Source organism: Tursiops truncatus, chromosome 6 (genome assembly GCF_011762595.2).
Source record: "Tursiops truncatus isolate mTurTru1 chromosome 6, mTurTru1.mat.Y, whole genome shotgun sequence".
In the NCBI taxonomy this organism is placed as follows: Eukaryota; Metazoa; Chordata; class Mammalia; order Artiodactyla; family Delphinidae; genus Tursiops; species Tursiops truncatus.
The window spans coordinates 18,963,450-18,980,219 of NC_047039.1; the positions used below are offsets into that span (position 1 = coordinate 18,963,450).

Sequence of the window (16,770 nt, forward strand, 5' to 3'; positions counted from 1 at the left end):
CTTGAGCTCTGGAGGTTGTTCTGTGCTCTGGGTTCCAGCCCCTCCCTCAGGCCCTGGCTGTGCCCCCAGTGCTGTGTCCACCCTGGAGGATGGAGCCCAGAGGTGAGACCTGGCTTCAGGGAGAAACCACAGCACAAGCAGGCCTGTGCCTGCTCCCCCGCAGCAGGTCCTGGTCCCACATGTTGGGATCCTGACAGGCGTAGGGCAGGGCCATTCAAGCTGTCACCTGGATCAGGGGACCCTCCTGGAGCAGGACTCTCCACCACGGGAGTGACTGTGACACAGAGCCCCAAATTGCTCTGTAGAATTGCTCCTGTCTCCCTGGTTTCCTGTGTGGACGGGCCGGAGAGGAAAGCTGACGGCACCCTCGTTCTCCACAGGTCACTTCCCACCCACTGGGTGACACATCCTGTCTGCTGGCCTCTTCCCTCTCCAGACTCTGGAGTGAGCAAGGCTGATAGCAGATGAGACTTGCTACGACCCCAGCACAGTCCCTGAGCCTGTTAAGTCCCACCTGTCCCCTGGGAGCCTCCTTGGGCCACACGTGTAGGTAAAGGTCACAGACGGCGAGTCTGTCGTGAGCTCCCAGTCCTGTGAAAGTTGATTAACTACATTGTGGGGAAGTGAACCTTCCCTGCTTGGCGACTCCACGGCCTCTGGGAGCCTGACCCTCTGTGGAGGGGAGCTCCAGGCGCCTTCCCTCTGACTGGGCTCTGGGAGCTGGAGTCGGGGGAGAGTCTGGGCTGGGGCCACCGTGAGCCACTGGCCCCTAACTTCTTTTCTCTGGGCCTGTACACGGTGGTGGGACGCCAGGGGCTCCTTGGTCACTGTGCCATTTATGGGCACCTCTGCCACTTGCCTCCGTCCTCTGCATCCCACCCTAGGGGCACATGACAGACAGTGAGGTGACTGCAAACACAGTCACATCCCTGCTCGCTCCCTGGGGGAGGTGGACACTGTGAGTAGGGCTGTCCTCTCCTCTGGGGCAGGAGTGGACGGCCCTTGGCGGCCTCCATGGTCCTCACCTCACACCCTCAGAGCTGGGAGTGCGTGGTCTTTGTTCTCACCGCTGCTCCAGACTGTGAGGAAGGCAGAGGCCGGGTGACACTCCCAGCCAATCTCAATCCCAGCTCCATCAGGGAGAGAAGGAGCTTCCAGGGCAGGCATCATCTGTCCCCACCAAGACATGGGGGCAAGGTTTCTGCCACCTCTGGACTCTGGGCTAGCACTGCCCCCAAACTCCCCTCCTTATTCTGACATGTGAACTTGTCTGTGACACTTTCTGGAGCCTGAGGGGAATTTCAGCCTCTGCAAACCCCTCCCCTACAGTCCCACAAGTTCAAGGTAGAGAGAGAGCAGGAGAGGACTGAGCCGGTTCCTGAGAAGGGGGAGGTCTTTAGGTTTAGTTCACCTTGACACGTCCTGAATGCTGTTGCTTGTTTCTGTAATGCTGCTATTATGGAAACTTAAGTGCAGTGAGGGAATTGAGGTGAGGATGAGTATTCCACGCTGGGACCAACCTCCCTCCATGGCCCCATCCCATCTGGAAGCCAGAGCAGGCACCTGGGAAGAGTGGACCCTGATCCCTTCCCTTCCCCCCAGCAGGGCACAGACAGAGACCACCACCTCTCATGAGAAAAAACATGTATTTTGGGAAACAATAAAAATTGTGGTAGGAAGAGAAGCCATTAGCACATAGATGATTTGTTAACGTGAGAAGAAGCAGGTTTTCTTTCCATGAACTGAACTTTTTTTGGCACCACTTTCCCCCCAGGAAAGGCATGAGAAGCACACTCTGGCTGACCAGAGGGAACACATTTTTGAGGACATGCTGGGTGATGGCGCAGGTGGCCTGAGTCACCGGCCAGCCTTGGTCCATGCTGGCGGCGTCTGACTGGGGACTCCAGTTCCCTGGGTGGGAAGGCTAACTTGTCGCCCCTGCCTGTGGTATGCCTGCTCTTGTTAAGGTAGCTGTGGTCCTTGGGGCTGGTTTGGTGACTGTAGGCTGTATCTTTCAACACCCTTCTCTGTTCTGAAGAGGAGAGAACCCTGTGGTGGTGGGAATGCCCCTGTGCTGGGGCCTGGAGCTGTTCTGGGTGCAGATTTAACTTTGAGGCACAGAGTCCTTGGTGAAGCCCCAGTTTCTCTCTTAGGACCTGTCCAAAAGCTCTTGCAGTCGCACAAGGGTCAATAGCCCTGCTCTCTCCAACAGGTTTGCCTTTGATTGGTTTCTGCTGGTGAGCGGTGGCTGATGCAGGCTTGCCTTTTTGAAGGGATTCTTCTATTCCTTTGCCTTTTTTATCGTGGCTGACATACTGCCTCGTCCTTTTTTGGCTTTCTGGTGAAAGCTGTCTCTTCCCTGGTGAGAGCTGGGGATGTTTGCTCCCAAGGGACTCTCCTCTTTCCCTGACCTGAGAAGCGTGGCTCATCCCACTTGCTTGCGAAGCCTTTAGTCCTGAAGACCTTTCTTTATACTCTCCTGGTTTGGGCTTCCAGTTGTCCTCCCTCCCCTCAGTCGAGGCAAACTTGTCCTTACACGGGTCCCTAACTTTTGGTTTCCTGGGTTCCTGTTGTTCCTGGTTGCTTCTCGTTTCTTCATGTTCTCCTGCTTGGAGGCTCCTAACGCACCTCCACTCCTCAGCTGGGGCAGGCACGTTGCTCTGGCTTTTTGTTTCTTCATGCTGTCCTGGTTGGGGCTTCGTGAAACCCCTCCACTCCTCAGCTGATGCGAGCATCTCCCTCTGGCTCTTCATTTCTTCATGCTCTTTTGGTTGGGGCCTCTGAAAGTCCCTCCACTCCTCAGTTGGGGCAGACATCTCCCTCTGGCCTTTAAATGGGTCCTGAAGTTGTGGTGTTTTGAATGTCTGCTGCCCCCGGCTGCTCTGTTCCCTGACGTTGAGGTCATATGGCACCACCTGGAAAGCTGGTGCGTCCTCACTAGCATGTTCCCTCTGGGAACTAGAAAGAGACCTGTGAGAAGCCAAGATGTCTGAAGAAAGGAGCACATCAGTGCGATGGTCCTGAAGGAGCACATTGGTGGCAAAGTCCTGGAGGGGCATGCCAATGGCATAGTCTTGAAGGAGGATGTCACTGTGAGAGTCTGGAAGGAGCTCACCAGTGGCACGGCCTTGAGCCACCTGTGTTTTAAGGCATGGCTCCTTTGGAGGTTGGGCAACTGACTTTGTTGGTGGTGACAGGGTTTTCCTAGTGGCTGGAAACCCCAAGACAGTTCCATTCTCCCAGCTTCTGCCCATGAGGTTGACTATGGGCATCTGATAAGGCAGCCTGCCCTCCTGTCCATTCAGAGGGGCCTCTGAGAGCCCATACCTGTCACCAGGTGAAGTCTTTCCCAGGGCCCTCTGGATTTCTGTATGCTCAGGTGAGGGAACAGGGAGGGGACTCACCAGGGTGGGAACTGTTGCTTTTGTTATCACTTTCATTCCCTGATGGGGCTGAGGTTTTCCAGAGAGCTTATTAGCCAAGTTGACTTTTGAGTGTGCTCTAGATTGACAGGTGGCAGAGGGGGAAAAGGTGGACCTTGGAGAGGACAAGGATTGAGCCCCACCTGGCTTGAGATTTATGGGCTCAAAGGCCTGGTTGGGTAAGCCCCACCTGTGCCTTACCCGCCACCTTATAACATGTGCTTCCAGCATCTGCCGAATGCTTGGACTGAGGAAGGAAAGCTCACGGGAGGAGTTTACACAGGGTTTCCAATACTTTGAGGATGCTAGATTTCTGATTTCCTCACGAGGGTGGGGCTTATAAGAAGCATAGTTGGCGGCAAGCCAGGATTGACGCACCATCACAGGCGTCATACCTTGATTAATCTGCCTCAACTTTGTGCTCAAATGGGCTTTCAAGAATTTTTCTAGATGTTTCTGCTCTGGGCTACTGGGTAAACAGTTTCCAGAGTTACTCTTCAAGGGGCTCATCAAGTATCTTTCTGACTCCTTTTCAGAGTTTCTTAGCAGAAACTTCACTGGGAGGCTGGTCCTGGAGGAAGCTTTTGAGATCCTCCTCAGACATGGCCTTAGACCCTTGCCGAAATCCTGCCCTGGTTGGAATTGCATTTGACCCTTCCTACGGGATCTCCTAGGGCACCTGGACCTTATCTTCTGTCGGTCCAGTCTCCTTTTGCCTGTAAAAGCAGAGGGCTGCCAGGGTCCCTGCTTGCCCTGTGCCTGATAAGTCCCTAAAAATTGGCACTGAGAGGAGCTCAATTCCAGAGACGGAGACAGGTGGATACTGCGGGCCAGGCCCCTCTTGGTTTGCTCTTTGATGAGCCTCTTTTGAAGATGTTGCTTCTGGAGATCAGGGCCAATTAAGTCCTCATGATGAAAGGAAACTGCTGACCTTTGAGCCTGGGAGCGTCCCCTGTCTTGAGGAAGGGTGAGAATGAGTTAGTTAAAGCCTTTCTGAGATCTTTTGACCACAGAGGGTGAAGGCTCCCCACTTTTCAGTTGCTTCTGCAACAAGGGGCAGACATTGAGTTTCAGTTGGGATAAAATATAGTGTCTTGTTCTGAAATGTAGGACAGTCTAGTCCACAGGTACTCATCTGGGGTGGAGAATAAGGTGGTTCGGATAGGAGAGAAGATGGGAGGTAGGGCTGGGCCTGGATCTGAGCCAGAGGTGGGGGCTGGCAGGGAGGCAAGTTTTGAGTGAAAGGCTGGGGTGGGACCCCCGGGCAGGGCAAGACTGGGGCCTGGGAAGCACCTAAAAGTATTCTAGGTTGAATTGAAACTGAAAAGCCATGAGAAACTCCATGAATAAAACAAAGGGTGCCTGCTGTTGAGCAGCGCTCCTAACAGCCACCAGGGACTCGCTGTGCAGAGAGGGGAGACCCCAGTAGAGCTGGCTGTATTTCTGTTCCAGGTGGTCCCTCAAGACCTCGGAGTGTAAGAGCTGCTGAGGACCAGGTAGCTGCTCTAGCTGCTCTGTGTTGTCTTTCATGTTCCAGAAAGATTGAGGGGTTGTGTTGTCCTGCTCAGCACCCAGTGATTTCCACATATTCCCTAAAGTGTTCAGGTGGTAGTCTGAGCTCATTTGTTCTGAGAATGACCCATCCTTTTCTTTCTCCTTACAAGTGTTTAGTTTTACTTTCTTGGTGATTAGAAGCTCCAGCAGCTTCTGGACTTCAGGGTTGACAAATAAGGGGCTACCAGTCTCTACCTGCTTGTCTGTGGGCCCTCCCGAGGACGGGGCCCCTGGTGGCTGGTGGGACAGGTGTTCTTGCCAGGACTTACTCTGTGATGCGGTGGGGAAGAACAAGGCCTTGGTAATCTTCCACCAGCAGGACAGGAACAAAATGTGATAGTATGCGAGGCCAAGACTCAAGATGGCTGCAGTGGTAGATGCCAAAAAAGAATTACCTGGAGGTGAGCTCTTTGCCACAGTGCCAAGGGTGACTCTCTTCAAGTTGGATTGGTCTTCAGGTTCTGTTGACAGGGTGGAGGCCACAGGTAAAGAGCCCTGGGTCAGAGGAACCAGGGCAGCTGATGGGCACACGGCAGGAACATCGTCTTCTGCAGGTTCCCTGCAGGGCTGGTGGGCTGCAGCAGGCGCTGCTTTGCCCACCTCACCAAGGGGGTCTTGACAGGAGAGCTGATGGAAGCCGCCCTTGTCAGGGAGCTTGTGCAGGTGGCTGCAGGAGACATGAGGCACAAGCTGCAGCCAGGAGCCCCCAGGGCCAGGAGGGCTGGGCAGGGCAGGCAGGGGTGGGCACCTGTGGCCCCACGGCCCTCCACGGCCCCCATGCTGACTTCACAGTGCTCCTGCTGTCCCTCACCCCAGGGCTTTAGACGTACGCTGTCCTCAGGGCTCCCCCTCGCATTTCAGCCCCAGGCTCCCTGCAGTCCAGGTGTCACACCATAGGCTTTGGGTGGAAGAAGAACCCAGGAGAGAAGGGAAAGATTCTTTACCTTCGCAGAAGTGAAATCAGGTCCCTAGCCTTTTCCAGCTCTTTCAGGGAATTTCTGCAAGCTGGAAATCAGCAGAGTGGGTCACGATGGTGAAGGCAAGGGCCTAGGGGGTCTTACAGGAGGCTGAGTGCAGTGTCCCTTTAAGGGGACACCATTGGGAGATTGCAGCCCAGGCACCAGCGTCCAAAGCCACATGATCCCTGACAGTGATGGCGAAGCTCACGAAAGGGTTTATCATTTACAAAGTACTTCCATATCCATTACCCCTTGCCGACCTCACGTCCTCCATGTGGGGGAGAATGGGCAGGGGTCACCTTACAGAGGAATCTGAGCAAAGTTAAACAACTTGTCCACGGTTGGACCTGGAGGTCCCACCTCCCAACCCAGGCGCTATTGGTCCACTGTAGCCCACACACCCCTGCTGGGCCACACCCTTTTCCAGGCCCCTTACCACTTCATTGTGCACATGGAATCTGGGAGGTATCTGGGTTCTGCTCTCCTTCCCAGGAGCCTCCCTGAGGATTCTGTTTCTTGAGGGACAGGCCCTGCCACTGGCCTCCTCGGAGCCTGTGGAGCTGGGCCCTCAGGGCTGGGAGAGATGGGGGCTAACCCTCGGGGCACACAGGGATGAATGGCACAACTTACCTTTCACAGCTCTCTTTTTCTCGTTAATCTTGCGTCTCCCCTTCGGCTCCATTTGATGCTGAGAGGCAGAACAAATGAGGACCTGGGACCCAATTCTCACTCTCCCCTCTCTAGACAAGCATCAGACACTCAGTGTCCATAACATAATATGACTTTCTACGTTTAACTAACAGAGCTCTGTGGGTTTTCTTTCCTTTCACTCATTTTTAAAGAGGATAAAAATCTTTTCTGTTTTCCTTCTCTGAAGAACATAAAGAAGGATCTTCAATGTGAGATTCACCCTGGATTTCTTTCGTCACTGTTCCTCTGCTCAAGAAACACAGACATTCTCTGCACTACGGATTCATCTGAGCTCCAGCAGGTGGGGCTCTGCTTCCCAAGGCCAGGGCCACTCCAGCGCCAGCTGTGAGGCTCTCAGGGCCTCAGCACTGCCAGCAGATCAGCCCTCATCCGAGACACCTGTTCACAGCTGGTGATCCAGTGCTCATGGGCCTGTCCTCTGGCTGAGATTGAACTCGGTATCCAGTGCTTGACCTCCGGTCACTGTGTGTGAGACTTGCCCTGGAGCCCTCTACCATACCTGGGCAACTGGTCTGAGACCTTTGGATAGAAATCCTAGTGTTCACTCTATCCCCTGCCCAGGCTGGCTTGTGTCCTTACAGGGATGATGTTCTATACTTGAGAGTAGATGTCCTGTTCTTTCCCATTTCAGGAGTCTGTGTAGTTGACTGAGAAAAGTGGAAATAACGATAGAAAAGAAGAGAGGATCATGTGCTTGTGGGTCTGACCCAAGGGTTCCTTACCTTCCTGATGTTTTCATGTTTCCTGGGAGGTGGTGAAGATACATTATTCTCGAGGTAGCGGAGTAACAGGAAAAAGAGCCCCAGTCCACACAGGAAGGCTAGGATGATGTCACTCACACAGAGAGTGCAACTGGAGTACTGCCAAGTATCAAAAGTGCTTTTCAGAGGAAAGAGCATTCTCCATTATCTGAATCACAGGGCTGCCAGCAGGCAACTGAGCACAGGGCATGTACTTGGAGACTAAAGCCCTAGGCCTACATCATAGAGCTGTGGTTTGGTCACAAAGGGCTCCTGAGGGTGTGGGAGGGAGTAATAGAGGAGGAGGCTGTACCACGGCCCCTCCCTAAACATCTGCCCCACAGCTCTAGCCCTCCACCCTCATGGGTCTTCTAGACCTTAGTCAATTTTCTGTTCGTTCCACCTGGAAATCACATTTTTCCTGATTCCTCAGATCTCTTGGGGATCTCGGCTTGAACCCACCATTTTCATAGCCTTTGAAACTCTGAAATTCTCGCAGGATTTTGGCCGTTTCGCAGTGATTTATACTCTCAGAATCTCCTTTGTTCACAATTCCATCGTTTTTTCATCTCGCATGTTTACATTTAAGTTGTATCAATACTTTCTCAGCAAATTTCAATTATACCGTACAGTATTATCAACTCTGGTCACCATGTTGTACATTAGATCCTAAGACTTTCATCTCATACAAAGTTTGTACCCTGTTGCCACCCTCTCCTTATTTTCCCCAACCCTAGCCCTTGGCAAACACTCCTCTGTTTCTATGAGTTTGACTTTTTTTTTTGTAGATTCTGCATATAATTGATAATAGGCAGTATTTGCCTTTCTCTGTCTGGCTTTCTCTTAGCATGATGTCCTCTAGATTCATCCACATGGTTGCAAATATGAACACCACTTTTCCCATATAAGTTTGTTACTTTCATCAATCCAGAAATAGAACTTTTTTTATACTTAATTTTGAATATTTAATTTGTTATAGTTTCCATCCACCTTTGCCAACTTCACTCAGAATAATTAACACAAAAATTCAAACTAATGATTATTATTTCAAATTTACAAAACCAAGTATAATAAAAAGATAAGTAATTAAACTTCTAAGTGATATGTTTTGTGTTAGTAACATTTTATACTTCTGAAGGTAGAAAAGCCTCACAAAGACTGTACACACACACACACACACACACACACACACACACACATTTCGACAGACCAATGCAGTATAGTCAAATCCAAAAATTAAGCATGTCCTCATTTTCTCTAAATCTTTTGTATATTGTCTTGACCACATTTCTTCTCACTCTGCCCGAAATAGACAGTCTCCATTCTCCAGAGTTTAGAAACATGTGTGGAACTCCCAGAAGTCAGAAATGGGTTAGGTGAGCTTAGGTTCTAATCTTTAGAGTAGACACTGGGACTGGAGGACCAAGGCCTGGATTAAAGTCGTCTACAGTAGCCTTTTATGATATCCCTAGGGTGTTCTACACATTTTCTTTTTCAGAATACACCTTGCCTTCGCCCTCCTACCCTACCCTCTCCAGACCCTGGAGCTTCGAGTCTTGCCTGTACCTTATAGAGAGGGCACTTTGAGTCTTATAGGAAATCCCCTATAACATCATTGGACATCCCTTTGGCAGGTGGAATTGGGTATTCACTTAGGGATTGTACTTTTTAATCACTACCTGGTTAGTTTTTCTTAATATGTGAAATATTTATTTGGCTATACTGTCATGAATGTACATGTTCAAGAACACGTCTCTAGCATCTACTGTTGCTTTTATTACAGGCTCTTCACCCTTTATGATATTGTCACTGGGGCATGACAGTCCTCAGTGTGAACAACTAGCGTACCTGAGGAGCATGGAGGTCCCTAATTTAGACAACTAGAATCAATGGAGATCATGGTGGGTCCTGATTTCTGCTTCATTTGCAGGGGGACTTATGGATGACTAATTGAGAGAGAGAAAATCCTGGGAGCCAGACTCTTGTGGGGTGTTCCCTTCAGGAACCCCTGCAGGCTCTCATGGTGAGGATGGAGAGAGGTTCCCTGGTGGCTCTGGGGGCGGGGGGACGAAGGGGTGGCAATGGAGCTTTCTGTGTAGCAGAATCTTACTCTCCAGAGAAAGGACTTGGCCAGAGTGCGATTCTGAAATCTCATCCCAGCTAGAGGAAATAAATTCTCCCCCAATTCAGCCTTCTACATCCTTCCTTTCTCATGTGATGCGGTGTGTTGGGGGAACATATCAGCAGGGGATAGGGCTTCAAGGAAATGCTGCAGCCAAGGCAAGGAGTAGGGGGAGGGGAAAGAGCCATATCCCTGGGGAGAGTCAGAAACACTTGTGAAGGCCACACCCTCAAACAGAGGCCCGCTAGAGACCGGGATTTACTGCAAGATTATAGAATGTTTTCCCTCCCTCACAGTTGACCATCACACCTGCAGGCCTCCAGGATAGTTAAGAGTAGATCACTGCCAAAAGAACTGCAAGACAGAGACTCAAGCTGAGCAACAGTACCTAGGGAAGCCCCAACATCAAGATGAGAGACAAGGGACTTACCTGGTGGTCCAGTGGTTAAGACTCTGTGCTCCCAATTCAGGGGGCCCAGGTTTGATCCCTGGTCAGGGAACCAGATCCTGAATGCCACAACTAAGACCCAGCTCAGCCAAATAAGTAAATATTAAAAAAAAAAAAAGGAGGAGAGACAAAAACAAGGACATTAGAGGAATTTGAAGCCTTTGGCACCTATGTTACCACAAACATTAAAAACAGAACAACTGACAAAGATCAGAAAATTATATCTACATAAAGGAGGAACTTCCAAGGAGAAATGAATGCTGGTAAAATGAAACCCTTGAGTTTTCTGCTTCTTAATCAATCTAAAAAATAACTTTTTATCAGCCCTGGTGGCCTAATGGATAACATATAACTGTTTTAAGGGAGAGTAGTAACAATGTGTTAAGGAATTATGGCACATGGATAAGTGAAATTAATGACAGCCACGTCACAAGGATGGGAGAAAAGAATTGGGAATACTATGTTATAAAGTTCCTGAACCCATGAAATGGTGTGGTGTTATTTCAAGGTGGGAGTAGTTTATTTCAAAAATGCATATTGTAAACTCTAAGGAAACCATAAAAAATTTAAGAAGTATAACTTACACTCTTAAATGAGGAGATAAAATGGAAACATTAGGGGAAACTGGGAACTGGGTACAAGGAACAGTCTGTACTATTTTTGCAACTTTGCTGTTATTCTAAAATTATTCCCAAAGTAGTAGTTTAATATGCTCCTTAAGTGTACTTGCTTAATTATGAAACTATCTCAAATAAATTAATGGTGCATCTCTTGCCCTCAGTTCCGAATTTTTGAAAAGTAAAAAATCCTGGAAAAATTAGCACATTTAAGTCAGTTTCTCCACCCCACTCCAGGTGATACTCTCCACATTATCCCTCATATGGCTATACAAATTATTTAGTTCTTTTTAGGATGCTAATACAGCTTTCACTATAGCTATGTATGCCCCATTAATGTATGTAACAGAATATGCCCAGATAGAATGCTGGATATATATGCCCTTATTCATGTTTTCAAAGACAAAAAATAAGTAAGAGGATTGATTTTATTCAGGCTTTTGCAATAAGAAGATCAGAATGTCTTGCAGGGTGGTTTTTGCCTTAGACTTTTTTAGGGAAAGTAGGAAAGTTACAGGTGGGGCTGATTTACAATTGGAATTATTTTGCAATTAGGTGAAGTCTCAGTCAGTTAGATGAAGAGGAAGGTTCATCTCTGTGTCTGGCTAGTTTTAGAAGGACACCCAGTTCTGAGCTCAGCTAATATTTCATGAAACAAAGAAAGGGAAGTTGAGAGATCAGTGTCTGGTCTTATCAGCAGGTTAAAGCAAAAGGGGAAAAGTTGGTGTTTCCCTGGTCACAGATAAACAAGGGAGTGATCTCCAGGTCTTAGGGGAATCCTGAGAAGGCCTGGGTAGCAAATCTTATCTTAAGTGGGGTGGTTCTTTGTGGTACACGAAAGGTGGAGGATTTCAGAAAACAGAGGATAAGGTGATTTCTTAACTGTTGCTATTTTCTGAGATCACAAATCACAGGTAAAATTCAAAACTGTTGGGCCTCAGTTTTGTTCATGACCAAGAAATGTCATTCATTGTTGAACAACACAGAGACAATCATAAACCTTTGAGTGGGTCAAATCTGGGTCTAAGGAATAATCTCCTGAAGACTCTTGTTTGGCGTTGTTCCTGCAAAATCATTTGAACAATTGTTGAGAGGAAGTGGAAAAGATGAGTGTTTTAGAGTTCTGGAGATCAGGCGTCTTAAAAGAGGGATTCTAAAATGAAGAAGAGAAGTATTAACATAAAATATTATAGTAAGGAAAAAGTCTGTACCCTCTCTTTTCCGTGTGAAAATTAGAGGCAAAATCATATCAACTTAAAATTATGTTTAGTAATGAATTTTCAGGATTTTAGCTTATTTAAAAATGTATAGGTATCTAAAGAATACTATTATTTAAATCAGTTTAGCATAAGTCTAATGTTTTGAGTTACCTAAAGATCTTGGAAACTATCTTCGTACCACAAAGCATAAGCACTGTTAAGACAAGATTGGTTTGAATATTGATTCAATTTGGTTAAACAAAAATTTACATTTTTCATAATCGGAAACATCTGGTAGATACAATGCTAGTTTATTCAATCAGAAAAATTTTATAAGTTTAGGAAGAGCATATCCAGGTAGAATAAAAATGTATGATGTTGAAAACATAGCTGTTTTTATTAAACCAGTAATATTAAACTAGTCTTTTTTGACAAAGATTTGCCTTAATTATGTAAACTTGAATTTTAAGAACTTTTTAGTTAGTTTCCATAAGAATACTTTTTTAAGCATATGAAAATATCAGAAGTTCAGTTTCCTTAATTTCTGGTAATTTTAGAACTATTTATGTGTGTTTGTTTATGTTTAAGCTAATCAAAACAGAATTCTCTTTAAGAAATTTCATAGTGCAATTTTGTAATACCATCCAAAGGTAGAAACTTATTACACATTCATAGACAAAAATACATACAGACACAGATAGAGAGCTTCAAGTCTACAACTTTAGCCATGCGTTGGACAAAAGCACAGAGATACTAATACATGATCCCTGGGCCATATAAAAGAGTTAGCTTTCATCCTTGTCCCACCAATACTTGTAAAAGAGATCTTCAAGATTCCCTTTGTCCTGATGTGTAATCTAATGGATGCTGTGTAGTAAACTTTCGACAAGTAACCAAGAAGAGAACAAGTGGCCATCTGGGTGTCTCCAAAATCCATCTGAGTGGCAAAACATCCAGCTTGTTTCCAATGAGATTTTTCAGCCTAGGTTTTAGCAGGCTGTTGTGCCGTAGGTTCCTTAAGTAGAGTTTCCCATCTCTAAAAAAGGTTGAGCAAGGGGAAGTATGTAGGTGGCAGAGGACAGATTTTCTTGGGAAGTGTCTATGTTAACATTTTTGTCAGTCAGGTAGTTTCCTTGGCTTTGGGAGTTATGGCTTCCAGTGTGAGCTTTGATTTTGAGAATAGCTAATTATTTGGTTTGCAATGTCTTCTAATAGGTCAGTGACTTGTGTTCCGTTTTTGATGGGTATTCCTGCAACTGTCATTGAACACTCTTTGTTTCCATTAAAGGGGGCTTAGGGGTCTTGACAGAAGCAAAAGAAAGTCAGGTGGTCAGTGAGAGCAATTCAGGGGCAAAGGTGCCTAGGCAGAGTCAGGGGCCCAGAAGGTAAGGCCATTGGGAGAGCAAAGAATACTGTTTTCCAACTGGATAGTTATTCTCTTCCCAGAAAGTTTACTGCAATTTTGGGGCTAATGCTGGGTAAACCATGCCAGGTAGTAAGAAGTTCTAGTGAGACAGAAAGAGGTTTAGATAAAGGCAGGTCATACACAGCATAAATGTATGTCAGTTCTAGAGTTCTCTGCGCCTCCTTGGGCCACATGGCTTCCGTTAGAGAGACCTCCTGCAGGAATGCAACTTTCTATTCTCCCGCACAGATGGCCAACCTGCTACTGCATGCTGAACCCTTGCTCTAACTGACTAATAAATTTTTCTTCTCCACTTACTTCTGCTTTTAGTAAGTGAGCCAATTCACCCCATTTCCTATTATAAATTAGATAAACCAAACATCAAAAACAAAGAGAGGGATAAAGAACCAGTTTCTTGGTTAAGCTTGGCCTCTTTTATGTGTATCCAGTTGTTGTGTTTTTCTGCTTTAATGGGATGTGGTATTAATAGGAATAAAGTCAATGAGGCAAACAAGTCTGAGGGGTGTGAACATCACATAATAAACACTGTAGGAGGGCTGGTTTCCATAGTTGTATGTCAGCATCACTAGGCACAGAACATTCTAGAGACACCTGAGTGGTTTGGGACCACTGGGTCAGGGATAGCAATTCTTGTGTGAGAAATTACAAATAAATAATTAGCATGTGTTCATGCAGAAGAAACCCTATTCACAGTAAACCAATTAAGGGTGCCTGAGGATAGGAGCACAATAGAGAATCACTGTACTTACAGTTAAATAGAAAAAGGAGACTACAGAATATGCCTCTATATTGGTTTAATTTGTAAATTAAAAAAATATTGTGAGGTTTTATTTGAATAAAGAAAATGATATATTCAAATACATGTATATGTTTCACATATATCTATAAAGACATATAATGAAATATTATTTATCCATAACAAAGAATGATATCCTGCCATTTGCATGAACCTGGAGGACATTATGCTAAGTGAAATGAGCCAGACACAAATAGGTAAATGCTGTGTGATTTCACTTACATCTGGAATCTGAAAAAGTTGAACTCATAAAGCCAGAGAGTAGAATGGTAGTTTCCAGAGGCTTGGACGTGGACAAAATGGGGAGAAGCTGGTCAAAGGGTACAGACTTCCAGTTATAAGATGAACGAGTTCTGGGGATCTAACGTACAGCCTAGTGACTATAGTTAATACTATAATGTATACTTGAAATTCACTAAGAAAAGCTAACTATGTGAGGTAATGGATGTGTTCATTAACTTGATTGTGGGAATCATTTCACAGTAGATATGTATATTAAATCATCACATATGGCATTTAAAAAAATCACGTGTACAGCCTAAATATATACAATTTTAATTTGTCATTCATACCTCAATAAACTGGAAAAAATACTGAAAAAAATAGTGGAAAGATAAGCCACAGACCGTGAGAAAATATCTGCCATTCATATCTGATAAAGAACTTATAGCCAGGATATGTAAAGAACTCTTAAAAACTCAATAAGAAGAAGACAAAATAATTCAATTTAAAAATGGACGAAAGATTTGAATAGACATTTCCCCTAAAGAAGGTATACAAATGGTGAATGCCACATGAAGAGACATTCGATATCATTAGCTATTAGGGAAATGCAAATTAAAACCCCAGTCACATCCACAAGAATGGCTAACAATGAAGAGAAAGAAGATAAATATTGGTGAGGATGTGGGGAGGAACATTGCTGGCAGGAATGTAAAATGGTACAGCCACTTTGGAAACCAGTTCAGCACTTTCTTAAATTGTTAAATTTACCACATGTCCTAGCAAAATTCCACTAGTAGGTAACTACTCAAGAGAAATGAAAACATTATGTCTACAGAAAGACTCAACACATGACTGTTCCTGGAAGAATTATTCATAATAACCAAAAAGTGAAGCAACCCAAATATCCATCAAAAGCTGGGTAAATAAAATGTAAAAGTGGTTAATTAAACCTGTGATAATAATAGCAAAAAGGCCCAAGGGGAGAAAACAGTACACTGCTGTAAGGTTCTTATACTACCTGTGAAGTGGTATAATAAAAGCTGAAGATAGGCTGTAATAAGTAAAAATGTATATTTGAAACCCTGAAGCTACAGCTAAAACAACACAACGAATCACAACCGGTAAATTCTATGTTCCAGGTGATGCTACCCGCTGAGTTATAACAAACCTGCCAATATCTAACAAAAGGCAAAGTAAAAGATAGGAGATTTTTATACCTGCTTTCACTTGGCTTTTTAGTTATCTGAATTCATTGACATAATATATGTCTTGTGTGAAGAAGATGGCAGAGAATAGTATTGAGAGTTGTTTTCTGCTCTCTGTTTTTATGTTTTCAAGGAACTATTTAACCTTTACCCTCTCCAATCTTAGGCAAAATTGCAACATTTTGCTCTCTATCTCCACACAATTAGCCTTTCATGTACATTAACCAAACAAGATTATTTACTATAACACTATTTGATAACCATAATTCAATGTGTTTTAAAATGAGGTATGCTCTGCAGAAAGAAGAGTCAATAATGCTTCCCAGGTGAGAAACTAAGAAGTATGAATAATGATTGTAGGACTCATGTGGCTTTGTTATTACAAGGTTTATAAAGCTAAAGCTCCCCAAAGAGTTTACATGCTTTAAAACCCTGAACTGTAGTCAATCTGAACTTGTTTAGATTGCACATCTTTATTCAGAGTGTTAAAATGTACATAGATACCTTTGAAATATATTCACAGTGAAAACTCAACATTCAAAACTATGTTGCAGTTTTTACTTCACTCCTCCCCATACTCTCTGAGGTTTTTTCATTCTCCTAAAATTTGGGCATTGTCAATCCCTGAATGAATAAAATAATTTTTTCAAGTCAGGTGCCCTTTGGGAAATCACATCTAAATTACTCGAGCAAAATGTTGTAGAAAAACGTTCCGTAGGAAAACTTTTGAGATACACAGAAAACCTCTGTCTAAGCCATGTAAAAACTAACCAGAATAGCCAAGAAGTTTGGGAGTTGGAAATAAAAAGACATAGACCACAACACATGCACAAATATACATCTCAATATTTTCTTGTTTTCTATTTATAATCAGAGTAAAAAAATGTCACTAGGGCTTCCCTGGTGGTGCAGTGGTTGAGAATCTGCCTGCCAATGCAGGGGACATGGGTTCGAGCCCTGGTCTGGGAAGATCCCACATGCCCTGGAGCAGCTAGGCCCATGAGCCACAACTACTAAGCCTGTGCATCTGGAGCCTGTGCTCCGCAACGAGAGGCTGCGATAGTGAGAGGCCCGCGCACCATGATGAAGAGTGGCCCTCACTTGCCACAACTAGAGAAAGCCCTCGTACAGAAATGAAGACCCAACACAGCCAAAAATTAAAAAAAAAAAAAAAAGAATTGTCACTAAATGGTTATGAAGGAATTTTAAAATAAATCTGATGTTATAACTATTGAGATAAATTAGTAAATCAAACTGAACCAAAAACAAATGTGTTTATGGGGGCAGGGGGCAGGCTCATTCATGGAATGGTTTTGGAGAATTAAAAATATAAACTAAATGGAATA

General features: G+C 45.1%; 1 protein-coding gene across 1 annotated transcript; it reads right to left on the minus strand.

Moving 5' to 3' along the window:
- Positions 1 to 474: 474 nt before the first annotated feature.
- Positions 475 to 7,559, minus strand: LOC117312759 (spermatogenesis-associated protein 31E1-like). The gene is made up of 6 exons (XM_073805696.1): positions 7,369 to 7,559; positions 6,566 to 6,623; positions 5,921 to 5,981; positions 4,762 to 5,643; positions 1,795 to 4,374; positions 475 to 880 (listed from the first exon to the last, which is right to left on the minus strand). Exons 1-6 carry the CDS (start codon positions 7,543 to 7,545, stop codon positions 475 to 477), a joined length of 4,164 nt encoding a protein of 1,387 aa, XP_073661797.1. The 5' UTR covers positions 7,546 to 7,559.
- Positions 7,560 to 16,770: the final 9,211 nt, after the last annotated feature.